Genomic DNA, 27979 nt, shown 5'->3' with positions numbered 1-27979 from the left:
AGTATATTGAACTGACAAGAACAATGTCATTGATACCTGATAAAATGTATTCAAACTAGAAACGCTGAGCCTGGAAGTGATGCAATTTCCATACAGTTCAGTGGAATTGACCCGTATAAGATTATGTACACAAAAAAGCAATGAATATATACACATATGTTTATAGATAATAAATTGAAATAAAACGGAACGCTAAAATTGCCTGCTTTTGGCCTGGATTACGGAGAAATCTACGGACAGTAAAGAACTCGGTTTTAAAGAAAAGTACACGGACATGATCCTTCAAAAGAACGATGCAAGAGTAAAATAAAGGTCGTAAAGTAGTTTTGACCTGAGATTTTCCTGCTTTCCCGACATAATTTTTGTGAGATAGATTGCTGTCTGAGCAGCGCCCGGCTTTTCTTTATCAAGGAACAGTCATCAGATCATGGAACGCGCACTTTAAAATAAGTATCCGCGCTCGGTAAAAATCACATTAAAATAACTCTTCCGTTGGTAATATCCATAAATGCATTAAATGCACTAGAGCGAACAATAAGATAAGTACCGCAAACATAACTACACATATGTTAAAATGCTCATTTCACTAAATTGTCCGAACATGCGTTTCTTTCATCACAGTTGCGATTCTTTTCGATATTCCGACTGTGTCCCCTTGTCTTTTGCTATGTTCTGATTACGCCTATTCTCGGGTAGACTACACCGCTGTTCGTCGATACGATTAGATTGAAGGCGCATGATTAATCCGAAGAAATCCTCGTCTGGAACTGTCGGGGCTTGTTGCACAAGATCGGGATCACATCGTTGGTCGTCGATACGCGACTCCTTAAGAGAAATTTCATTAAAAATTATTGTTCAAGTGATTTGAAATCAAATATTTCAACGAAAAAATGGTATTTCTTATGCAAACAAATTCCATCATAAAACGCGGTGCTTTTCGCTGTTTATTTTCATTAAAGATAACGCAACAAAAACTTGTTTGCCGTGAGGTAGTTGTGCTCTTGTCTCCCAAGGCCCTCACTGAGCTCAGTAACTTTTCTTGCTGGACGCATAATTATCCCTATACACCAAGTTTCATGGCATTGACATTTCAACATATACAGATACTGTATAATAATTTCGATGTATAATATACACAAGACCGCGCAGCAACAACTAAATAATTAATCTACGATCACTCGAGTAATGTTTCTTCATTCTCATAAGGCGTCAATATTTGCAAGAAGCTAGTGATGATACAATTTGCAATGAGTAGTGAGTACCAGAAAGTCAGCAAAGTTGGTTTGAAGACGTACAAACAGGTTAATTCGGAGAAATTTTCGGGGTTTCAGATTATACTGTTTTCATGTTTATTGATAAGTCTTTTCATTTTAATAAATCAAGAAGCCAATGTCCAAACATTTTTCTACAAACATAGTATGACCTGAGCAATTTTTAGGCATAAAAAAGTGACATGTCTACATTCCACGGACGACTTTCCTATCAGACTAAATAGGTGGGGGCAGTCTTGAGAGAAACAATCCGTTTCATAATTTCATTATCACTTGATTTTCATACTTTTGCCCTGTGATGATCATACCTGTGATTTGACGATCATATCAAACATTTCTTCTTGCGTCATCGAATTCACCTTTCGACCCTTAATGCTTCTTCTTAACTTATTCGTACGTACTGAAAACAAAAATTCTGCAGATAAACGACACGTTCGACAAGAAACGCGGCGCTAGAATCCCCGCCGCCAATACATTTTAACGTTCCCACGGGTTGAGTCGATATCGAAAGACGCAATCAAAATGTTAAAATAAATTCGTGCGAACATTCGTGCACATATGGATTTCATTAAGCACAACTTTTAGCCTCTATGGTTCCCACCAACACGTTGCGTACATGCTAAATTTAGTCGAATTGAACAGAAAGCAGATGTCAGATGAAAGTGCATATTGTTAAATTAGATAGTCGCATGTTCAATGATCCACATACAAGGTCTGTGATGTAAACATATATAAGCATCTGTGGAAATTATTCCATTGCAAGACTCAAACTCTTCCTCACTGTGGTTTGCATGATGTTATAAAAATATTACAATATACCAGTAAAACATCTGTATCGCACAACAAGTTTCAGCCTATGTATATATACATATGAATCGATATCCCATTAATGCTTGCATCAGTCATCCTTATTTTGAAACTGTAGTGTCGGAGACAAATGTTTCCGGCACAAATCACGATCCCCTCCCCAGCAAAGAATTTCACCGACAAACTTCCCCATATTCTTAGTGACGTAACATATCTCATAGAAACCTGAGTTTCAAGCGATCCCCTCCCCAGCAAAGAATTTCACCGACAAACTTCCCCATATTCTAAGTGACGTAACATATTTTAGAGGACCCCTCTGTAAACCACTTTTTAGTGATGTTGGCATCCTCAATAAAGATTAGCTATTATTATTATTATTATATCTCAAAGAAACCTGAGTTTCTAGCGATCCTCTCCCTAGCACTAAATTCAATTCCGCATTAAGCAATTAAGTTATAGGTACGATTCAGTCATGGGACATGATGTCAAAAATAGTCAAACGCAGCTGTAACAGCAGAGAAAAATGTAGAAACATAGTTTTAAAAGCGGCAAAGGAAAAATTGTATCAAAACCCTAAGTTACGTAAGGTTCGATCATTCGATAAAATCTCTATAACAGTCAGCAATGGCAGCTGTGGAAAATAAAATAACGGAGTAGGGGAGGAGAAGGCTAAGGAAAAAATCATGCCAAAATCTTAAGTTACGCAAGATTGAGTCATCCGATATTATCGATGAAACAATCGAAAGGAGCAGGAGGGGGGGGGCGGGCGAAGTAAATGACGAAACGTCCACATAATCGTTTACGTCGGCTGTGTAAATTCTAACGATTGAATTTTCAATGCACTCGAAAGATCCCACCAAAAATCTTAGCTAAATGTAAAGAAATAGCTAGTTTATAGACAATTGAGGATATGACGGACAATACAATTAATAATATCATAGATATGTCTGTTTTAACTCGCTCGCAGCACACGAAGCTTTTAGCTGACAAACTCAGGAAAAGTTGCGATTGGTTGAATGCCGATCAATTGCCGACGAAGTTAGGTGAATGCGCCTTTGTCGTTCTCAGACATAGAAATATAGTCGGGATGTTTCACGACCCAAATTTGTAATACAAACCTCCATTCTTGTTTTTGGAATTCGGCATCTCGGCGCGTTGCTCTTCCATACGGTTGCCTTGACACCGCGAAAGAAGTTCGAAAAAGTTGTCATCAAGGACATGTACGCTGCTCGTCTATATAAAAAATATTAAAGTCTTTAGCAGCTTTTTCACACATATTTATCATATCTGGCAATTGAAAGGGAATGTGTTGCTGTACACTTGTCATATACTATTAAGATTTCAAAGCATTTCACTGCTTAAATTTAAACTCAAGCTTCGCATTGCGGGATGCGACAAAAAGGTGCAGCTAAATTTTGCAACACGGCACTACGAAAACGGTCTCCGCACTCCTTTACCCTAACTTTGTATTCAACAATGCTAAAGGTAAAGGTTGACTGCAAAACATTTTTTAAATGTCCAGTCAGATGTGCACTTTTATTTAAATTTTATACGTTATTTTCAGTAACGAACGACGTGAAGCTAAGTCATTAGCTGATCATGCATCAACACCTTTGAAAAACATATAGCAAGCAAGAAATCAGGGTGACAGACAGTCGATGTCATTAGAAAAATTGAGGTATTTTCGTCAGCGTTGTATGCATGATTAAACAGTACAAGCTATTTTACTTATGCCGTGTACGCACTCCTTTAGAGTATAACTATAGAGATGTTATGTAACAGTTTCAGAAATTAATCAGCAGTAGTATGCATATATGATCTTACATAACTTCCTGCATGTAGACAGTATTCGGCTCTCTATCTCGCAGACAGCGACTCATCTATACGACTGATAATTATACGTAACTTTTGAATTTTTAAATTAGGCATTTCCGCATTTCTTTTAATTCCGTGAAAGGGTCATTTGAAAAGGTTTATGTTACAAAACCATGCAACGAAATGAAATGCGAGAAGAAAAAACGCAGTGAATGCAAAATATTTCGCGACAAAACCTTTTTTAAAGCAAAAACGCCTCGTCTTTGTTCGTCATTTACACAACACGAAAAAGTTTAACAATTATCAAAGCTGCACATGCATAAAAAAGAACAAATTTTAACAATTATCAACGCTGTACATCCATGAAAAAGAACAAAGTTTGTCAATTATCTCTTGTTTTGTCTTCCCGAAAATAGCAACATCGTTTGGCATCGTGTATGCATTTGGCATCGCATCTGCTTTTTTGATTGAATAATCGTTCGCTAATGATGTAACATATTTCGTAACGTGATTTTGAAACGTTTTTTAAATTGAAACGAAGACAGCACGTATTTATACAAGCTTAAGAGATCTTCTACGATAAAAAAAACCTACGCAGCTCTTTCAATTATTGGGCAACATGAAATGTAACAAAATTTGTACAAGTAGCTATGTGTATTGGGTGATACATTTTATTGTTTTGACTTTTGACCGAAGGCAAACAATGTTGCTATGGCGACAAAAGACCTGATACAATGTTAATTTACAGTTAATCTATTTTCGTCAAGTCAACGAAATTTTCAACTCATTTAATGATTTAAATAACGGCTAAGCTAATTGTTCAATTGCAAAAGTAGCTAAGTACGTCAAAATGAATGGAAAAATGAATTAAAGTCGTAAGCATTTCCCAAAATTCATTAAAAAAATAGCAAATAGACAACAGCTGCATACACAATGCTGAATTAAAAGTATTCGAACAGTCTCTTATCATTTATGAATTCCCAGAATCAATTCTGACCGCATTTTAAACACATTAAAAAGAATTTGGCTAAGACAAGATTTCAACTCCCATCTGAGCAAAAAATCTTGAACCAAGATTTTCTACAGGAGTATTTTGCACGAGTCGGGCTTTCGGATAAAAAGCACGTATATTACGATGGCATAAGCAATTTGTGAGATATATTCACGTGTTTGGCTCACATGCATATGAAAACCTCTATAACATCATTCGTGTTATCATCAACCACACCAAATCACAATAAGTCAAAAACATTCTTCGCACTTGCAAACAAATAATAATGAACTGTTCGCGATTTTACACGTGAGTACTTTGTATAAAAGCATGATGTATTCACATCTTCTTTCAATTCACGAGAAGCTGTGACAGTTTTTGTAAAGCGAAGAAATGGGAAAACCTTACCAATATGCGAGAGATGTCACTTCAACGAAATCAATTCTGGTATCGATTGCAAATCGCGTCCTGAGCAAAGTTGATTTTTTTCACACAAATGAAAAAAACGCAAAAGAAATGTTTGCGCTTATTCAAAAATCACAAGTTAGTATATAATTTCATCCTGTGTATGTGCATACCAGTTCCGTTGAAATTATTACAATAAATGCAAATGGAAGAAACTGGTGCAATGCTTGTGTGATGTTTGCTATTTTCGTCTTGAATCTGCGTCTTGAATATGACGGCTAAGTCAATGATCGAAATTTTTAGACTACATCTAAGGCTATATATGCAATGCATAAATAATCGTAGAGGTAATGCGTTATTATGCGCTTTATAAAATTTAATTACATTTTTTGCTAACAGAAAATATATTTTTCCCTACAGCAACATCGTCTCAACGATCAAAGATGTGATAGCGAAGTTATTAAAAAAGCAGACGAGAATCGACTCTTCGAAAGGATAATTTTCTATCAGTCCAAAAGAATGGATGACCAACGTTGCAACATGCCGTCCAACCTCGCAAAGGATCAGCATTAAGAAACTTCATGAATGAAACCAGGAAAAATTAGTAAGATATGAAAATGTAGTAAGATATGAAGCCATGAAATTTGTCAAAAAGTTCCTGCGTCGTTTTTTGATCCCACGATTCAAGATCTCAACGAGTGCCTGAAAGACATCGATGCCAGACGTTTGAACGTAATATCTGGAAAGTTAAGAGTCCAGAGATCAAATCGAGAGGGTTGGAATTTCTGCAATGCGATCATTGAATGTAGACGTTACGTCACTCAAAACGAACAGAAAAGAAAGCGACGCAAAAGCACTTGAAAGTAATGTGGAATAATGCAGAGTAGAAAAATCAACGATAAACGTGCTGAAAATGACAGCGAAGTGCTTGTTTTTGAACGATTTATACAAGAGAAGTGAAATGTAGGAAAGAAGAAAAAATGAATTGTATTGAAGCGAAATTTCCATTGATTGATGAATAAATTAAGGGAACAATATCCGACCGTCTTTTGTGCCTGGTTGTGAAATACCTGTGCATACCGAGTAGAGAATGTCGTTGAGTAATGTAACATTAATAAAGATACATCTGTGTAACTGTTCGTGCCATTTCATAGCTATGTTGCATAAAGTCCGATCATTAAATCATTCTCTGTACACTAACTCACTTCTGTTAAACAAAAAACAAAAATCGAGCAATATCTCCCTCTCTCTGCCCATGTTCACGGTGGTAACTTCACTGCGCGTTATCTACACCGTAAACGATTTTTCTTTTCATGGCCGGTTGCACGAACACGGAAAAGCGCGATCCACTGAATAGCAAATTTTTTTGAACATTTAAAAAATCTCTTAAAAGAGAAAATATAGGATTTAAAATGAGCATTCACTAAAAGAAAATATTGCTTCCAAGATTACAACAATTTCTATGTCGTAAGGAAAATATAAACACCTTTTCTACAAGTTTGAAAATTTTACTATCCAATGGATAACGCTATCCAGTCTTCGTGTAACCGGCCCCTGCAGAGCAAAAGTGCTCAATACTGAAACAAAAAAAACAACGAAACGCGTGCGCTGATTGGTCTAGAGCTGTGTTAGCGTTAGCCTGTGCAAAACAATCTGAGCCCAACCAATTGAATCGATCGATCATTCAATCAAAGAGCATTTACAAATCAATCATGAATACGTGTTCAAAGAAAAATTGAAACTGTTGTTTTCAATTTGTCTGTTTCGCTATATATTATTATTCTATAAAAGTAATGAAGATGTTTTTCGTGTTTGCACTGGCTTATGCAAACCTCAGAGAAGTTTGTGAGAACTCTCGAGCAGGTGCAACCCTCGACCTTCGGTCTCGGGCTTGCACTGATCTGCACTCGAGTTCTCCCAAAAGATCTCCTCGGTTTTCATGAGACTGTGTATACATATTGAACATCTTCTATTTCTTAAATAAGTTACACAAAGAGATATAAGCGACAGAACAGTGTGTATATATATGCATATACAACAAACCTGATTGACGTTCGTAGGCATTTCTACAAGCACTTGAGAAGGGTCTGTTGTCGATTTTGATCTACGAGTAACGACCGGCACCTACGATGGTAATGACGAAAAAATTGACTTGATGTAATTGAAAACGCATCAAATACTCTATCGTATACCAGTGGCGTAGCTAGCATATAATATTTGGGCTAGGGCAATATTCATTTATTCATTTTATATTCCGCAGAAAACGATGGATTTCATAAAACCCTAACATGGCAGAACATACGTAAATATGAATATCGTCCACTCCCCCCCTCCAATTATCCATCAGGCTACGCTACTGTCGTATGCACGTTTTTCATGGTCCATGTAAATATCAATCTAACGTTTTTAGGTTAAATAATCGAAATCTTATACATCATTATAAAGCAAAAACAATAAAACGCATGCGCTGATTGTTCTAAGTTTGTATTAGCCTGTCAAATCAATCAAAGAGAAATTCGAAAATCAATCATGAATGCATGGTTGGAGGGAAAATAAATTTATCTGTTTCGTGTTATTGTAATTTTATAAAAGAAATAAAAGATGTTTTTCGTGTTTGCACCCATGCTTTTCGTGTGTGCATCAATGTTTTTCGCGATTAATATTACAAAACAGCCCGATGCGTTAACCACAACGCAGTCGAATTTTAGTTTAAATTATTAAAAAAATCGCGTCATTAAAAAATCAAAGAAAATCACCAGGTCTGTGCGCCCGAAAAAGGTCAGGCCGTCGTAGAAGCCCGATTCTACGGGCGATTTTTTTACATGAAACGACATATGTAAAATACGCGGGTAGTTGAACACCAATCACTGCATTGAAGTTCTCAAACTTTTAATTCTCTTTCGCAGTGAGTTAAACTTTACTGGCCAAGATATTTACGAAGGAGTACTGTCGGAATGCCTAAGTTGAGCACACTCAACAAGATATTGACTATAGCAAGTAACGCCGTTAACTCGTCATTTCTGTATTAATACCATTCTTCAACAAAATTTTGTGTGATCAATCTGACGTGGTGGTTCAATCAACATCCTCAATTTTAAACGACTAAAACTAAAAAACCCCCACATACCTCGGCTGTTTTCGAATCGCTTTTCAGATGTCTCGGCTTGTTTTCTGCAAAAAAACAAAAGCGTCGTTTTAAGTTAGCCATTGAATACTCGATGTCCAGGAACAGCTATTTGTACGGGGTGAAATTTTTAAGAATGAATGATCAATGACACGATTTCTAAATCATGCCTTACGCCATGCATATGCAACTGACAAATCAGCATCAGTTAGCTTATCAATGTTTCCCCAAATCATACATTTGGCAATTGCTCTGTCTTGACGCAACTTGAAAAACAAGGCGCATGAAAGGAAACATACAGCATTAAAGAAAACGCATTGAGCGGAAGAAATGGATTTCAACGTAGAACTGAAATGAAACTGAAAATCGAAAGTGAAAATTGAAATTGTTTCCCTTAAAGAAAGTTGTCGTACACTTGAAATGCTTAATATATATACTGCTTTTATGAAATTATGAATACAATAAGTACGCATATTCCATTACCTAGAGCACCAACGCAAATCCGTTGTCAAACGTTCGACGCAGTAGTTATTCAATTCCTTATTAATTTTTTGGCAATTTTAATTCAAAGTTATTGGAGGAGAACAAAATTATTTATCAATATCATCTATATCTGTCCCCCAAATGATGTTTATAATCAACAGAGAGTATTTGTCAAAACAAATATAATAGAATAATAATGGACTATAGTTAGACAAATAAACCAGCTCGCACATTTTAGAGCCAATTCTTCAGAGCATTATTTGCTGAGTTCATCCATTGTTTTACTTGAAACGAATGAAATAGAAGCAATGATTTCGAATCCAATTCTCTAAATGTCTAACTACCGTGTCAAGGTGACGCCATCTTGAAAGGTGGCAAAAAGCAAAACTCAAAATGAAAAATAAGTTAAAAAAAGTTTAAAAAACTCATCCTATCAAACATTTCAAGCATTAAACCTAGACTATCAACTTTGTGACATCATATCAACTCAGGAAAAGCAGATAATAATCATAAATACAGTCAGTTTTGCCGCCTTTCAAGATGGCAGCTTGCCTCACTCGTTACTATACAATTTCGGCCGAGTCAGATATCTAATAGATTGGGTTCTAGGTCATTGAATATAAGCTGTATCAAAATAGCTTAAGAGCTTCATATCACATTGTTCTTGATTGAATGCTTTTGATTCTAGTTAGTGAATGTGCCATTTATCCACTCCACCAGTTAAATATATAAAAGAAAATACTTAAAATATGCTAAAAGAATGCACATGTTATGATCTTATTGATGTCGAACTCTGAAATTTGATAGAGTATTTTATATACGAATAAAAAGCATCGCATCATGGAGGGGAGTGCATGTGTTTTGGGGTAAAAGATGCATACATTTTGGGAGGGATTGCATGCCTTTTGGGTAAGGAGAATGCATGCCTTTTGAGGGGAGGGGAGTGCGTGCCTTTGGGAGGGATTGCATACCTTTTAGGTAAGGAGAATGCATGAATTTTGAGGGGAGGGGAGTGCATGCCTTTTAGGTAAGGAGAATGCATGAATTTTGAGGGGAGGGGAGTGCATTCTTTTCGGAGGGATTGCATACCTTTTAGGTAAGGAGAAGGCCTGACTTTTGAGGGGAAGGGAGTGCATGCCTTTTGGGAGGGATTGCAAGCCTTTTGGGTAAGGAGAATGCATGCCTTTTGAGGAGAGGGGAGTGCGTGCCTTTTGGGAGTGGACAAAGCAAGTGGCATATAAAGGTTTAGTATTTATGGTAACTCATAAGGCGGGAGATGAAAGCATATATATGTGATGGAATGTGTTCATCGACAAACACACTGTGTATGCATGAAAACCTTGCAATGGAAGGGAGGGGATAGGGAGACCAAATTTCCTTTGACCACAAAGACGGCATTGTTCACAAACCTTTTTGATGTGTCGTTGAATCACTGGAGCTTGACGTCTCTCCAGATGTGAATGAAACGCTTCTCCTGTTCAAAACAAAGAAGCAAAAATAATTCACTTTATGATCGTTAAGAGACCGAACGTTCACATAATAAATGACGGAATTCCTCCGTACAGGCAGCAGCCTGTCCATCTATTGCTTTAATAATTTTCCCGTTAAACAGTTAAACGACAGGAGTATTATAACGTGCAATGATGACAAGATAAAATAGGCAAAATTCACAAAATCCTTTTCACCTCCTCAAAACAAGGATATGAGATTAGCTCTATAGACGGAGGTTCCCACGAACATGATCCTACGTAGTGTTGACAAACAAAATGGATTGCCGATGAGCATGCTTTCATCATCACTATTTTAACAATATAGATGGTATCATCTTACGCAAAATTCAAAATTTCCACCTGACCATTCATTTATACGCGCTAAAGAGATTATTTTAAGCCCAACGCATAATAAATAATGAATGTGTTAAATTAGATGAGCGGTTAGATATAGGTTATGACCCAATCTCACATCGGTCAGACGTGACTCAAATTAATTGATCAAATTCGTTTACATTTAAATATTCATTTCAGCCGGATCCTACTTCTTCTACTGACCAAGCATTGAACATTTTAGAAGTATGTAAATGTTTTCTATTTTCTTCATTGAGATGATTCATTGTACTGTTGGGAGTTGGAGACTCAGTTGAAATGGCCGCTGACCATATACAAATAAGAATCGCGAGCTCGCGCATGCACTGATTCTACGTGATGATTCACTAACAGTGAAGTAGTCCAATAATCTTCGCGGACTGGATGGTGCCGCTTATCCGTGACGGTTTTTACTTTGTAGCATTGAATTTCCCCCCAACCATTTCAACTGATGGAAACACGTACAATTTGTCCATTTTCTATTTCATATCGCTTCTCCAACAATCGCGCATCGTGCATTCACACTGACATGCGCAAAATGTTGATAAATCATCAAAATAGAAATCAAATGTCTAGCAACTATGTCGACAAAACAAAGTCCAAACAAGTGAATATCACAGCCGGAAATACAAACAGAGAACACGACAACCGATTAGATAATACAATCGCAAATTACACCACACAGAAGGTGATCATATAGCCTATAGCGGTATATTGTCATTACCTCAAATATCAACAGATACATTGGCGACCAAATGGCTAAATACATACGTGAATAAACTTTATCGCATAATAATCGATTAATTTGGGAAATAACGGGACATGGGAAATCACAAGCAGGTAGCACTTTGACACAAAAAATTACCGCATTTAAAATTACGTCGAGCATCAAAGTTGTTGCAGTGTTACAAAAGAATGCAAAAAGCTGCGAACGCAATGTCATTTTGTGTTTCTTCTTAATTGAAAAGACCGCCTGCGTGTTTTGCACATATTTCGCGTGTATAAGGTTATCGTAGCAATAACGCTTCATTGCAGCAGCAGCAGAAAAACAATTTCCCTTACACTAAAAGGTCAAATCGAGCATCAAGGGTGCACGGCATGTTTTCCGCGTGTGAGCGTTACGAAAATGAGCAACTTTGCGCGTTCACCGTTTGGGTTCACTGGTTTCACTTCAAAACAAAACTATCGCAAAAAACACGCTTCGAAAGAATAGCAACGAAATCATCTATGAGAGTCACAAAAGCGCATATATGTTACACAACACTTCACTGAGTTTAACTGATAGTATCGAATATATAAAGCTTCGACTTATACGTACGAAATAACGCTGTTCCTACCGTAAGTTTTGTGATGATACAGCACGAGAAAAAACGTATGAAATCCTAAAGTTCACAAGGGACTACCAGAGAAACGTTCAACAAATATTTTGAACATATACCACAGTAATTGGGAACCATTGGGAACGGTCAAAGTATATTATACGAAAAAGCCAGCAAAAGTTGCCACGTCTTCGCGTTGAATGTTTTTCTTAACTATTTCCATATATAATCGTTAAGTGGGCTTGCTCCTTAAAATCAAGCCAATACGCGCGTAGCAACAGCTCAAAATGTAAAAAATGCGACTGTGCATATAAAAAGTGGACTAACAAAGAAACTTTTATAACAGACAACACTATGGCCGCATTTCAAATTCGATGTTTTCGTAAACGAAGACGAATTTAATTTCCATTCGCTCGTACACAGCACACAAATCAATTCAGATACCAAACACCGAACACGTACAGATTCGAACAGATAAAGTCGCTCGTAGCCGGCGATAGCACGCAATATGCAATAACACATCAACGATTTCAAGACGCCAGATGACGGCGACGTACCTGTCAAAAGCTTGCTGTTCGTGCGAATTTAGCAAAGTCTTCAGGTCCGCTATGTTCATCTGTGCCGTAATTTGGCCAGCACGATCTCCAACCTACACACAAAACGTCTTTTAGATAAACAAATATACTGACACGACAAGCATACGGGTATGTGAGCAGCGTTCGACCCTAATGTTATTCAATGACAAGATATTATGGCGCGCGCGTGTCGCGTAAAGACCTCGTGGAACAAAGTGGTTCGGGACAAGTGTTTGTGGGATAAAGAATGAGTCTTGCATGATAAAAGCTTCTTAAATCACTAAGCTGATACACAACATGGGACGAGTTTCAAAAAACAGTAGATGCAAGAGAATCTTGTTTCGAATCTTAGGAAAGCAAATAAATTCACGACGATAAATCAACACGAACGAAGCTGGTTGGACAATTACATAGACTATGTGATGCATTTTGGTGAAAGTATCGCAATGAAATTTTAACAATAGTAATCATATGTTGTGAATTATACTTCCATATGATCTCGGAAGCGCGAGATTTATTAAATATTTGAAATAAACGACAAATAAACGTTTATTTCAAATGCTTAATCATATGTAGCTTTTTTACGTCATTTGCATCAGGAATCTTTTTGAAATCGTTACGAGACAAGGGCAAGTCGTCTTTCGGTTACATCGACGATCGGATGCGTTAAAAATATCATGAGTTATTTCATTTTTATAGGCAAAGAAAATATTAACTCAAACCAAATAATTCATAATAGCTCCGTGTGTTCGCCAATATTTCGGGATATCGATAAAGAACCCAAATTCGTAAACATATTAGTGTAGTCCGAACCCAACGCAGACAGTAGATTACACGCGATAATACTTCATGTAGAAATGCCTCTAATTCAAGAAAAACCAGTCAATCAGACCATCGAATCGAAAAGAAAAGCGCAGCTAGGAACACGTATTTCAACTACAGATCGTTTTGATAAAATGGAAAGAATGCAACCGGTCGTTTAAATCAAATCCAAGCACTGTTTCTCGTGAATTGTTGTGTTTTTTCTGAGAAGTTTTACCCCATTTATATACAGCCGGTGAAAACAGCAGGAGGCCAAAAACAGGTTCGACCCTCTAAACAATGAATTTCTACTATTTAAACACGCTCTTATTTATGATTGAAAAAAAATACGATTTTTGCTCACTCGCTCGTTATCTTTACCAATGAACTCGAAAGTCTAAAAACAATCAGTCTTCTACGTACTTTGTCTCGATAACGCCGGGTGTCATTTTATCCTCGAAACGCGCACGACACGCGAGAGATTTTCAAAGTTGAAGTTTCGTAATGCACAGTGAATGAAAACCGTTCGTCAATTGTGAGACAAGAACAACAAACAGAAAGTGTAATAATCGGTGAGATTAATGAAATCGGAAATTGGGAGACGTATATTGTATCAGCTTTCAAGTACTATCGGAAACAAAAATACTTTTCAAATTGTTTTCGTTTGAAATGCTATAAATGACATCCGGTAATGTATTATGACTAATCTGTGATTATCTTAACAGCTCACGCTTTCATCTTAATGCCCTGAAACGTTGCAGCGTCGTGTGGGTTAGGAATTATGTAAGTGTTAAACGATGCGCGCTGTTAAGTCCTGCACATCCCACGAAGAAGAGCTTCTAATCCTGTTGCGCAGTCTAGATTAAAAGCAGCATGTTCTAGAGACAAAGGAATGCCAATATTGTTTCACGGAAAAACTTAAATTAAACGAAATTTGAGATTGCAAAAGGTCACCGAATACTGTTTATTACCGCGGACTTTCAAAACGCAAAACCAATTATGAAATAAATCGCGTGAAATAGCCCGCCATAGTTCAGTCGAGCTGTTGAGCTTCATATCATTATTAGTTTTCGTAGTCAAAGATTTTCCATGCGGAGAACGAATTCTCGATACGAACACGGGAGACCAACACATTGCAACTTTTAATAAAGCCATTCCGAAAAATTGTTGTAAATCGGGTTATTTTAAAACGAAAGACGTCATCTCAAAAACCTCTTCCCACGATTCTTTATAATACCTCTTTATAAAGTGAAACGTTAGGCTGTCATACTCGTATTGATTACTCATCACTTTCTAAAAAAAAATCCGTTGCTTTTGCATGGTATGACTAAATAGGCGGTAGGCTACCTCACAGACTACTTTTCGTGTTTAAAATAAAAATCTGCTACGGCCCCTTTCGAAACTGATAGTAATGGTCGTGTATATCAAGAAATTCTGGCGACAGAATTTTCAGGACATAAGCCGTCATATTGTACTCCAGTTAGGTCATGCAGAACAGTATTATGTTCTCTCTGAAGAACATAAAAACAAAAGATCATCCCGGTTCTATCACCATAGATCATACCAAACTTTTGCATGTGTTAAAGCAGCTACAGAGGACTTGACCTTGACATGCCGGAAAATATTAGCAAAATGTTGAAACAAATGTACCATATGTGTGTATCTAAAAGCCGAGATTAATTACACGTTTACGACGCGAGATACTAATTTTTAGCGAACAATTTCTTTTGGACACTTTTGAAGTCAATCGAGCGATCTTTGACAGGCAAATACTTCAATGATGTCAAAATCTACGAAATCGTTACAAACGCTTCGAAAATCGTGGGTGATTAATTTCGGAACGATAGTATTTTCAAATTTAACGAATAGTTTTCCTTTTCCAGTGGCGGTTTTCCTGCATGTGCTGTGAAAATATTTTGATAATGGTGGAGGAGGTTGAGTAAATAATCACACTTGCCGTAATATTAATATAATTACAATTATGTTTATAGGTAATGACAATTTTGACCGCTATTAAACTCATCATTCTTGTTCTAATTGTTCTTACTGTTCTAAATATAAATATTGCTGTTGTTAAATTTACATTCTTATTCTTAATACATCAAGATTCGCGTTGAATGTACTCGTCATTCAAGAAGATGGATTCGATGTCTGATATATTTACTCGACTACAGCTATTTTTCCTAGGAACTTAATGAGAAAGTTCGTTTCCTACCTTACACGGGTGGTGAAGAGTGTAGAAAACATCGACGAGCGCCAACTTACGAATTAATGACTTCGAGATGATAATACGGACCAAAGTATATTTTAAATGAAAACCAGTTTTCGTCGCGACGTACTTAGTACAACCGCGTACAATCTGCGCATGCGGATAGACATGGTAGAATTTTTTATTCCGTTGCATGTAATTATTGTCAAGCATATGCACACAAGTATATTACCAGAGTACGGTGAGAAAAATACGACTAAATCATGTTGCTACATAGCCTATAACAGGAAGTTCAATGGATCACGCCTCAAAAATAACAAAACATTTCCCGGAAAAAACACTGCGTTCCAAAACACACGATAAATATGACGGGCTCGTGAAATACGATGGTAGAAAACTGGAGACATTGCGAGGCTCGCAATTGAAAATAATATTCATCAACATCATGTCCGAGTTCGTAAGCAGGTGCGCATTAAACATATTGACAACCATACGAGAGTCTAAATGACATCGAGGAGATAAAGCCTCGCCTTAGTACATTAAGCAAATTGTAAAACAAATACCCGTATTCTTAAAAACAGTTCACTTCTCGTCTTGTTTTGATTCATATTTTGCAATCTCAAGATGTCTTGTTTTTTCGGAATTTGTTTTATACTATCTTTTTTTAAATTGTCGGTTGGTCATGGTTTTCGTATTCTCAAAGTTCGCACTATTCACTGAGTGCGATATAGAAATCACGGTCTCAAGCAATCGGTGGAGAAAGGTCGACTTTCAACTAGGCGGAATTTTCTGCACGCAAAGTCAAATTTGCGACGTGATTGGTAGTCAAAAATTAATGACGACATCATCTACTAATCACGTGCGTTATCAGCATTACGCGCTGAAAATTCTGCATAATGAGTGGTGGAAGATAGCCTTAAAAGTTGTGTGTACGAATAATTGTTAGTGATGGGCGATACCAGGTTTTTTCTTTCGATACAATACCAATACGATACCATAAAATTTGGTCGATACCGATACTTGTAATTTTTGAACTCATTAACACTTTTAAAACAGAGGAAACAACAACCAATTATTAATATCAAATTACTAAAATCAGCACAAACCTTCATACATATTCCATAATCCATAAAAAGTTGTCACATGTCTTGATGTATTACTATTGAACACATGGCAACTTTGTGTGTGCATTATGGACATATGTCACAAAGTACTCGACTTGATAAAAATGGCACAGCAAAATATTGCAGGCTCAGTATCGAAAGTATTGATACTTTTGAAAATATCGATACACTTCGATACTCTTCGATAGTATCGCCCATCACTAATAATTGTGAGGTCGTTTTAAAGCTCCACTCACCAAGTGTGACTTGGTTGTGGTCAGAAAGTTTAATGTTGCCTCGAAGAGCGTATTTATCTCGGTAAATGACAACTTGGTGTTTCCAAAAGCACTGTTGAAAACCAAGAATTATAACATAAATTAAATGACACGATGCATATTGGCAGACTTCTGATCAAGTGCCACGTCTGCTTTGATGATAACTAAAAATCTGCTTAAATTCATAGTGAAGATAAAAGAGCGGCGAGGCGAAATACGTTTAAAACAGAGATAAGTTGGGGACATAATCCTTGAAAACATTTAATTCACCTCAATTATTGGTATTCTTCAGTTCTTTTAAAAACTGCCAAGATGTCATTTTTACAATAGCTAATATGCTTTCAAAGCAGTATTTAAATTTGCTAAATTCTAAAAACAATATGAAAACAGCGATTCGCATTGTAAAGTGATATTTGCACCGTATTGATACCGAGTATAAATGAACTCGGAATGAACTCACCTCTTTAGATATTTCAAGATGTCGAGTCGCGTATTCAAGAGCTATCTCCTGATTGCCAAGCGATGTGTTTACGTTTCCGAGACTCCAACACGCACGCCCTTCGCCAATCCTAATACGAGAAAAACTCTTATTGCATTTTGATTAGCTCGTACGCAACACTAAATAACTGCACGCTGACAAAATTCTTTCTACTTGTATTTCTTCAAAACGTTGTGTTCAGTGATATTGTTTTCAGAATCGGTGAACATCTGCTTGTCAGCAACAAGCCAAAATGTTTTGTTTGAAATAACAACCACATATTTGTTTTCCGCGAAATCTGACGAGTAATATATTGTTTACGCATGCGCGCAACAAAACGGTTATTTTACGGAGATAGTTTAGATATTCAATAGTTCAATTTGATATGCACAAATTTCTTACAGTGCATCCTTAAAATGTATTTATATTCTTATGTCGAAAAAACGTGAATTTTTCCTTAATTGGTAAGTTCATACGAAACAACTGACACAACAGGAAATGAGTTTTAGTTTTTGAGTAATTACTGCTTGTAATTTGCAAAAAAAACCATGACAGTATAATTGCAGAATGGTTTTAAATGTCGAATCAGGAAATACGGGAATTAGGATTCAGAAAATGTACTTGTATTTTGTTGCAGGCCTAATGCTTGTACTGTCATGAAAACCCAATGCTTACACCTCCTTGTTAGACTAATACCTTTAATTCCTTGAAAACCTAATGCTTGTGCTTCCTTGCTAGCCGTCTAAGGATATAACCTATCTTTCGTAACGCTTCAAAATGCTGGGCTAAATTCTTAAAGTAAACGACCATTTATGTTTATAAAATCAAAACAATACAACGCGTACGCCGATTCGTCTATAGCTAAGTTTGCATTAGCCTGTGGCCATGTGCAAACCGATCTGAGGTCAATCAATTAATTCAATCAAAAAGAATTTGCAAATTAATCATGAATACGTGTCAGAGGAAAATTGAAAGCGTTAAAAAAGAAATAAAAGATGCTTTTCGTGATTGCACTGGCTTATGCAAACATCGGAAACGTTTGTGAAAACTCTCGAATTTTCTCAAAGGTCTCCTAGGTTTGCATAAGCCCGAGCAAATATAATCTTTTGTTTCTTAGATAGTAAGAGATTGACACGCGAAACACTTATTTCACGAATTTGTTAAAGAATATTGCATAATTGAGCTTAAGCAGGAAAGATACTTTGCGTCTCTTCTTTCAAAGCGAATGTTCACAACGTTTTAAAAGAGCACACAATTTGATAACCTAAAACTTCATTAGTATAGTAAAAAGAGGATATTTACCGATCGCCGAGTTCTTGGGCGATTTCAAGATGCTTCAAGTGATTCCTGCAGGCTTCTTCGTAATTACTTAGCAATGTATAAGTATTGCCCAAACTGTAGCATGCCTGTGAAGAATAAACACGATGAGAGAGTTGAAAGATGTCTTGCCGTACAACCCTATATAGTGCACATTCGGGACTGGAAAATGTCAGGCAGCGACGACAGCACTGCTGGCATTTTAGAGCTTCTTAATTTAAACATTTTCCCGAAGAGCATGCCCCTGGATCCCACAAACACGACTCGCACCTTTTGGTGCTCGACTCAGGCCTTTAGCTCTCGTTTTTGAAGTGCTGTATTTTAAAGCGCGTTTTCAGTGATAACCGACTGCCCCCCCCTCCCGGAGAAGTTGTTCCCAACACGCCACTGCTGCATGCTGCCAGGAATCGCACCATCTCACAGGAAACATTTCAAAAAATATAGAGCGGATTTGAAAAAAAGATGTACCAAAACGTAAGTCGGATTAAGTCGGATTACATTATAATCCGTTCTCAGTAAATCAAATAATACAATTTAGGAAGTTGCAGGCAGCCGATGACTGCGATGTGTGAAGGCTTGTTTTCAAGAGTTATCAACGAACAATTTTCGCAGCTCCGAAGTATTTATTTTCGAAGTTTGCATCCGGGAAGTGAAATACTTTATCCAAGCCTGTGCACCATTTCAATCATTGAACACGACTTTGCAAATTTAATTGTAAATAGTTCATTTTTGATGCTTTGATTATTCATAGCAACTATTAAAGCCATTGCCGTTTCATGCGTTAGACAAAATACACTATAACCGCTAATTTTAAATTCACAATAACTGTACATTATCCAGAGCCCGACGTAAGAAAGACTTGGTATATCGGAAGTAAAAATGACAATCGTCCGCAATTTTTGTTCCAAAAGCCAACGAATAATGAGCAATAAACGGGGAGAAAGACAAAGTTTCTGCTGTGTTTTCTCATTCACTTACATGCCGATTCACTTTCAACAGAAATCAGTCGGGGCAAAACTGGTTGTATGAATATACACACACCAACACACCCCTCCAAATTAGCGTTCTATGACCAGCCCTGGATATACATGTTTAATTTGACCTCAAAAATGGCGCGGACGTTTATACCGTAATTGAATCTTATAACTTTGGTCATACCTGTGCTTCCACTGCTCTGTCACCCAATGTTTGAGCAATCACAACAGTCTTTCTGAAATACACATGATCAAAAATCATTTATCTATGTGGTGCCGAACTTAAGTACATATTCTATCATTTTAAAGAAATTGAATAAATTCAATACTTAAAGGATCAGAACCGTTTTATTCTGAAATACACATGATCAAACATCAATCATTTATGTGGTGCTTAACTTAAATACATATTCTATCATTATAAAGAAATTAAATAAATTCAATGCTATAGGGTAAGCAAAGCATTCGTGACTTCTGGCCGCAGGGTAGAAATTCTAAATAAGAGACTTGATGTAAGTGGGACTTTGCTGGGACACGTAAGAAAACATTTTACACAGAGACACATTATAACCCTTGATTTTTTCCAACGAGTTTCCGTTGGTTTCCTTATGGTTCCGCAAGTCTCACACCAATGTCACACCTCTAACTTTCACGGCTCATTTGCAGTTATTTGTCCAAATTTTTCTGCTTTCAAGCATTCAAGAAGAATTAAGATGCTTTTTATATTTTCATCGTGGAATCCGCTTCATTTTCAGAGCAAATCGGAGGATTTTTGACAAAAACCAAATGAACAAAGCATTACTGCTATGTCATAAAGAATAGAACATATTCTTCTTTCTAAAGGACAAATATTTTCATTTGCAAGAGCACATTTATGATTTGCAGGAACACAAAATGTGTACAAAACACACTTAATTGAACGCCGGCACACAAGGACTTACACCCATTTTTCTTAATACGAACATAATGAGATCATACAGCTGTTAAGATTTAGTGTTGAGCACCGGAGTACCGGAGCCCGAAGTTATGCCGGAGCTCCGGCTGTTTTTCACTGCCGGAGCCCCGGAGTTTGTTCATCTCCGGCAAAATTCCGGCAGCAGTTGTTTGTGCTGCAATATACTGTCAGACTTTAGTAAACGTATCCGATCAAAACATTTTCGTATCAACGAACGATAACTATCGGCTAAAATTGAAGAACTTGCATGAAAACAAAACGTTTTAAGCAAGACAAAACATGACGCTAGATTGCGTTCACACATACTAATTTATGATTGATAGTCGCAGTGCGGAAATTTAATTTTACATAAAAATTTTTTACTAATAATTCACCTCAGACTGTTCAACAGTAACTTTCAACCAGTCACAACCAGATATTCGAGTTAGAAAACAGCCGGAGTTCAGAGCTGAAAAACCGGAGTTTTTTCAACATCACACACAACAAACAAATTTTCGGTCCAAAAGTGAGTTTAAAGCTGTGGATTAAATTCTAGTTTACGTAAGTGCTGAATACGCTAGTGAAAAAGCCCGATGGTTGAGAGTTAAAATCTTAAGAGTCATCGTAAGTAAAACTAGTTTTATTTATTTCTTCGAATCACAGTTCAAGCATATTCGCATATACCTAAGGCAGGGATGCCTTAACTGGGGGGTGCGGGGGGTGTCCTACCCTCCTTTCCTTGGCTAGTTAACGGGGGGGGGTCAACTTTCCTATACAATATCAATGTACCAAGCAATTTAGCAAAAGCAATTGTGATTGGTAGTAAACGGGAAGAATTTCTCCAAATTATGGTGTAAAAGTAAGAGAAACTCACAATTAAGTCAAACATGGCACGGCGACATTCGTAAAATAGCAAACCGAAATATAATCCAAACAAGATCATCCTTACAATAAGATCATCCTGTATCTATTTCACACATAAGGTGCGTATGTGAAGCGAATGAAAGCCTATGGTTGACTTACTTGTAGCAGTCTGTGGCCAGGTCGAATTTCCCTTGAAAAACATAAGCATTTCCAAGGTTACTGTATGCGCGTCTCTCGGCAGCCGAGTCAGAAAATTCTTGAGCAATTACCAAACGCTACGGAAGATAAAACATATCATTCACAATACAGTGGGACATTCGTGTTAATTTTTTTCATGTAAGTTAGAAACAGGGAGAGGACACCGAAACTTTAAATTGGCTGCAGCATGCAGTGATTGGTGGCATTGGACCACGGTTAAAAATCTGAAATTTACACTTGAAAAAAGCTCGTCAAGATGTTCCGGTTTTTGTATACGGTTTTTGTATAAAAAAGTATACCGGAATTTAATATGCTATCGTACATTTGATATTGTGTTTTACGTTTTATATTTTTACATAACTACACGGAGAAGCTCTTCGGCTTTCCAATGATATGTTTTTCAATTCGTAACAATCAGAAATGATCGAGTACTAGCCAATAGAATAAAAATTGCATGTCGAAATGGCATTTTCCATTGTTGGGAATTGAGTGTAGTTGATGAAGTTGAAGGGCCATTTCAAGCAAAGTTGACCTATGAATGCATCATGACAAAAATAAAAAGATGCAAAGTACCTCTCTGTGATAGAGTATAGCTTTACTGAAGTTGCCCAATAGATAATGCGTGTTTCCAAGATTACCACAAGCTCTTCCTTGAGCACGGCGGTCCTTCAACTCTCGTACGAGTTTGAGATTTTCTCTAAATACGAGAAAATAAAGCAATCAAAATTACAAACGTTTTTGCACCAGCTAAATGCTCTTCAACCGACGTAATAAAAACACCCCAGAAAAAATAAGTCTTGAAGAAGAAAAAAATCCGTTGAAGACCGTGCTTTTACTTGTGCGTGGCTTGCGCAGAATGAAAGAAAAACAAAACTTAAATCTCTCCAGCCACTTAACGTACGGGTAACGGCTGAAGACGTAGGTGGCGGAACGGAAGCTACGTTACCCGGAATTGTCTAAATTTTTGACATGACGCGTAAGTTTCGTCATGTATACGAATGGCTATCAGATTGGGTGAATACAACACTTGAAACGATGAAGAAAATCTAACGCTTCAGCCAGCAAAGGAATTTCGTGTTTCTTAAAACGAAAGTCTACAGCACATGTAACTTCATCAATTTCCTCCAAATCAAAAGATGAATAGTCGCCATATTCTAATTCTGGATTCTTTGAACGTGACACATCATACAAAAGCGCAAATTCTTCTTCGTTTATCAAAGCGGCGTCATACGCAACAACTATAAGCATTTCTTGTTTTTTTTTGAAGGAGGCCATTTTTTTGAAAGTAAAGGTAGTGAACTCACAAGTTCGCGTCTTAAAGGAAATCAATCTTAATGGCTTAAATAACAATGACACGCATACGCATTCGCACCAGGCCTTGCGCGCCAAACTCGCGTCGTTGTCACGCGCGTCGTGAAATCTTAACGTCTCTAATATAGAAAAGAAAACAACCTATTCGCTCTTTATATTTGTTATTTTCTAATATATCTAGAGTACCGAGCGTATTTTGCTTCATTGTGCTTTGAACCAATCATAAACTCTGATCATACAGGTTGATACCAACATGTATGTCATTATAGACAAATCGAGCGCAAACATTACAAAGTGTATATATAAAAACAGACATATTGGAATGTCTTCTAACAACGCCGAGAACTTAAAACTAACATTTCTAAAAAGCATTTCAATTAACATTTCTAACGTTTGTATCAGAGCTGATTCAGGAAAGGAGTGCGAACGGGTGCAATTCCTCAACAAAATACAAATATACCAAACAATTAAGCTAAAGCAATTGTGATAAATATTTTTCGGAATACACTTCCAAAAATCTCCCAATCATAATAAAAATGTACAGACTGCAGAATGTAACAAAAAATATTTTACAAGCTTCAGCAACATGTAGTCTCTGAAACCTAAGTCAACGTTGAGAATACCCACCCCCACCCCCCTTAGCTTATAAAATTTAGTCTCAGAGTGTCGTGCAGTTTTAACATGTTGACTATAGATCCTTACAGACTTCGTTTGCCTTGTATTCTTCAAAATTCTTGGCAAAATGACTTTAAAATTTCTTAACGTCTATTTTTTGTTTCTTTAAAGACTACATGTACAGCCAACAGATACAAGAAGGTTAACATACTCGTAAAACTCAGCAGCCTTTTCCAAAGCCACTCGAACCTCTTCGGGAAAGTTACCGGGATCTTGATGAAAGCTTCGGCCGGCATGCTTTCCTTTTGCGTGATAAATGTTTCCCAAGTTATATAAAGCTCTTGCCTCAAGAACCTGCATCAACAAAAGAAAATAAAAGAACAGTGAATGGGTACCGTAGGTAACCACTAGCGATCCAACTAGCACCCCTCCCTCTATGTGTAGATGTCTATATGTAAGAGACATCACTCCCAAATAAACATCACCCTGGCTTGTAATTTGTAAACAAGATGATCGCAAACTTTCTAAAAGGGACTAAGATTCATCCATTTTTACATTTCAGTAATTCACAGAATATCCATGGGTCAAGAAAACTATATTCAACTATAGTAAATGCACCAAGGAAGACAGAAATTTGATAACTCATTAAATATGTTATGGTCAGCCAGTAACCGGAGGGGGTGCGCTGGGTGCACGTGCACCACCACCACCACCCACCCCCCGCGCATATTTCCATAAGATCCGTTTTCTCTAAAATACAAAAATACAACAGAAAAAGTGGTCAACAATAAATGAAATTGCAGTCGAAATTCAGAAATAAAAAAGGTGTCCGTGCAATTGAACTCGATCAGTGTGTTTTTTTTGCGTTTAGTTTTGGTTAAAGCTTGTGTGCCTAGTTAAACCAGGTTTAACCAAGGGTATTGTCAGCATACAAAACAAAATCGTCGTTTAAAAAGCCAATAAAATAACGAGTACAAGTTCGTTTTTCTCAAATGTGCGCCTCTCTTAAAAATTTCTAGTTACGGACCTGTTCGGCTTGAATATGCCTATCTTTGCTTGCATTAAGACCGACAAAACTCCATGTTTTTCACCCACATTTTTAATCACAATTCCTGCTTCTCATCAAAATCAAAGCAAACAAGCAAGAACAAAGCCTTAAAGCATTTATGCGTGCATGCCTTCGCTTCAATAAACAAGCAGTCGAAGTGATTATGATACAATCATGTGATTGAACATATTTTGATAAATCTACAGACCAGTGATGTCATTAAATGAAAGATAAGGATTCTGAAAACAATCCATGTTTGTCAATATTTGGATGATGTCTAGAATTTCCAAAACAGCAAGATGCATTCAAAGTTATAATAAGTCTCTCCTTCATTCTCTGCTCAAATGCAAACAAGTTCCTTCACAACCTAATCCCCCCATGTTGCTTTCTCTCACAAAGATCAACTTGGCAAGGTAAACTTGTGGTGATAATGATTACATACTATTGTAACCAAGAAAGACTGGATTAAGATTAAATTATTTTGCAACACATAAGCTACTTTGTTAAAGAATTATTCTGCAGTGACAGACTGAAATCTTTTCAGGTTCAATTAGCGATAGACTTTCATACACAGAGAGCACAGTTCACTCTTTGTCTTTATATAAAGTGTTTTTAGTTAATCCCATGGAAGAGCTACTTACCTTGACAATGGTTTTAAAATAAACTCTAAATATTGCTTCAATCCATTACCAGCCGACAATTTTATGTAATATAATATGAAGCATGCTCCAAATAAAAGTTCATGTTCAACAAATATATGAGAAGAAAAATAAGACAACCTTTATTTCAGCAGTAATATTTTGAATTTATAACCAATTCATCATCAGATTCTATTCGTTAATATAGACTCAAATAGAGTCATTTCTACTAAACTTGAAAGATTACTGTTAAGATAAAAAATTTCTTTTTCTCAAATATTGCTTTGAATCTTGTCTCTTGCTGTTTTAACTCAAATCTTGAGTTAACAAGATGCTGTTTTCTGGAGTGTGTATTATCATTCATAGCTATGTTCATTCTAAGAGTTAAGATATAATATCAGCAGCATTGCCACCTTGATAAGTGAGTGGAACAATATTCATATATTCATATTGTAATCACCCACAAAGCAATTGAATTTAAAGGAGCGTCCTGCAGCAAAACAAGCATATGTGAATACTATCCCACTCATTTATTGAGCAATTAACAGACCCTTTGCAGCAAAATTAACCTCACAAAGAGGTTTTAGTTAATGGCAATGCAATATGTGGCAGCCATCAATGCCATGTCATTATGCATTGTCAATAGTAAAATGAATGGAGTTGAGATTGTTCTAAGTGATGCATGATGCTGAAAGCACAATATTGAGAATTGAGCAAACAATATGTTTTATCTCTGAGTATGGACATGGAACAGATGTCAACTATCAGAGATCAAATCTTGCCCGAATTTCTCCAATGTCAATAAAAATTGCATTATCAATATTATGAGCAAATTACGGCAGTAAGCTTAGTCAGGAAAATGTCCATGCACATCATAAAGTTCTATCTGCACTCTCTTAATGGAAGAGAGCAAGACAATGAATACATCAATTTACTACTTAAACTGGCTTTAGGCATTTATTATTCGTTTCACTCAATCCACATATTAGCTCATAAGAAATCGTAAAATTTATGATAAATGTGCAATTGCCATAAAATGCAAATTTTAAGTATTCCCTAAATCAAGAGTTTTCAAAAAATATGACCGTCAGTGTTTAATTGCCCTAGCCATGCCATAGAAATACGTCATTCCGAATCATTCATTACAGTTTAACCAGGTCCTGATTATAAAAATTTAATCATCTTAATGTTTCCTAGATTACATCTCAGGAAAACCTGGGGTTTTCAAATGCTTTTAATTCATTTGCGTCAACTGTCTAGTTTCCTTCAAAACCATATTAACTAAAATTGACGAAACCACTTTTAAAGCGTGAAATGACGACGCGAATTAAGTGTGCAGACGAGGGGCATTCATTTAAAACAATATCCGAAACATGTTGAACATTTTAATTAAACGTTTCCATGGCTTTTTTCCGATGCAATCAATTTAAAAAACAGTAAATAATATGTCCAGGGTAAATAATTTTCGCTACAATATCTCGGCTGGTGAAAATATTCTTTCTCTTTCGACAAAACAAGAAATTTGTCAAGACTTTCGAGTCTACCGAAAATTAGGAATATGAAACAATAACACGACAAAAACACACCGTAAATCATGTGCAATTCACGATTTGTACAATGCTTCTCCGTCATACTTGTCAAAAGAACAATACTTCAGGTTTCTACTTTGTTGACAAGCAGCTAAAATCCTATACAAACCCTACTATAAAGAGACTAAGCAATATGTTTTAAATCGATAAACACCAAACCTTATTGCCAGCTTCTTTCGATAATTCAAGATGTCTCATACAGCAAACGACCGCTTCGTCAAATTTGCCCAAAACTTTGAGCGTGTTTCCTAAATTGCCACTGGCTTTCGCTTCGCCTTCTTGGTCGCCGAGCGTTCTGGTGAGACTCAGGTCTTGACGATGAAAGTCCAAGGCTTTCTCGTACTCTTGTAAGAAGAAATAAGCATTGCCCAGTTGACTGTACACGGCGCTGAGCGTCTTTAAATCCTTCGTGCCTACTTGAATAGCCGCTTCGAAGTAAGAAACTCCGTTCTGGCAGTCGCCAGCTTTACACAAACGTTCCCCTTCCAATGCAAGATCCAAACACGAAGCCTGCGTAGCCATTTGTGCATGCGAGAAGAACGTTGTGAAACTTTAATATCCTTCTTCCGTTGCAAGTTTTAAAGTATTAACAAGATTCAAATACACAGAAAGGTCGACCCGTCGGTCACAAGTCAACGACGAGACGGTTAAAAAAAATACCACAAATATTCTACGTATGGCGACGTGGTAATATGAGACCGTTTGGTGGTCGGCTGTTGAATTTCTCGTGCTGAAAAGCGATGTTTGCAATAAATGGCGACAAGAAATATAGAATACTCCCTTGCTTCTCGGTAAACAAAGGCAGGTCTTGTCCTTATCGCCGAAATTACGTACACTGCTCAGTTTGATACTTGAAAGATCGAGTAGATATTCCGGGTTCGAACCCAGTCTCCCACAAATTCGCGAAGATTGTACGTTATATACGCTGCAGAATATTGACGATATTGATTGCGATTGACCCATATAATTTCAT

The 27979-nt window shown here is 36.8% G+C and overlaps 1 protein-coding gene and 1 long non-coding RNA gene across 2 annotated transcripts; one reads left to right on the top strand and one right to left on the bottom strand.

The window, feature by feature from the left end:
• Window positions 1-26: 26 nt before the first annotated feature.
• On the bottom strand, window positions 27-27866 carry LOC124439520 (G-protein-signaling modulator 2-like). The gene is made up of 14 exons (XM_046989761.1): window positions 27166-27866; window positions 23943-24085; window positions 22379-22502; window positions 21767-21882; window positions 19994-20045; window positions 18821-18924; window positions 17501-17609; window positions 12635-12726; window positions 10306-10370; window positions 8417-8460; window positions 7333-7413; window positions 3197-3311; window positions 1580-1671; window positions 27-825 (listed from the first exon to the last, which is right to left on the bottom strand). Exons 1-14 carry the CDS (start codon window positions 27526-27528, stop codon window positions 616-618), a joined length of 1710 nt encoding a protein of 569 aa, XP_046845717.1. The 5' UTR covers window positions 27529-27866; the 3' UTR covers window positions 27-615.
• Window positions 5141-6489, top strand: LOC124439524. The gene is made up of 2 exons (XR_006946352.1): window positions 5141-5427; window positions 5710-6489. It is a non-coding gene; the product is annotated as an uncharacterized LOC124439524 (long non-coding RNA).
• Window positions 27867-27979: the final 113 nt, after the last annotated feature.

The sequence above is a fragment of the Xenia sp. Carnegie-2017 genome, unplaced genomic scaffold (genome assembly GCF_021976095.1).
Source record: "Xenia sp. Carnegie-2017 unplaced genomic scaffold, XeniaSp_v1 HiC_scaffold_19, whole genome shotgun sequence".
NCBI lineage: Eukaryota > Metazoa > Cnidaria > Anthozoa > Malacalcyonacea > Xeniidae > Xenia > Xenia sp. Carnegie-2017.
This window is presented reverse-complemented; position numbering and strand designations above follow the sequence as displayed.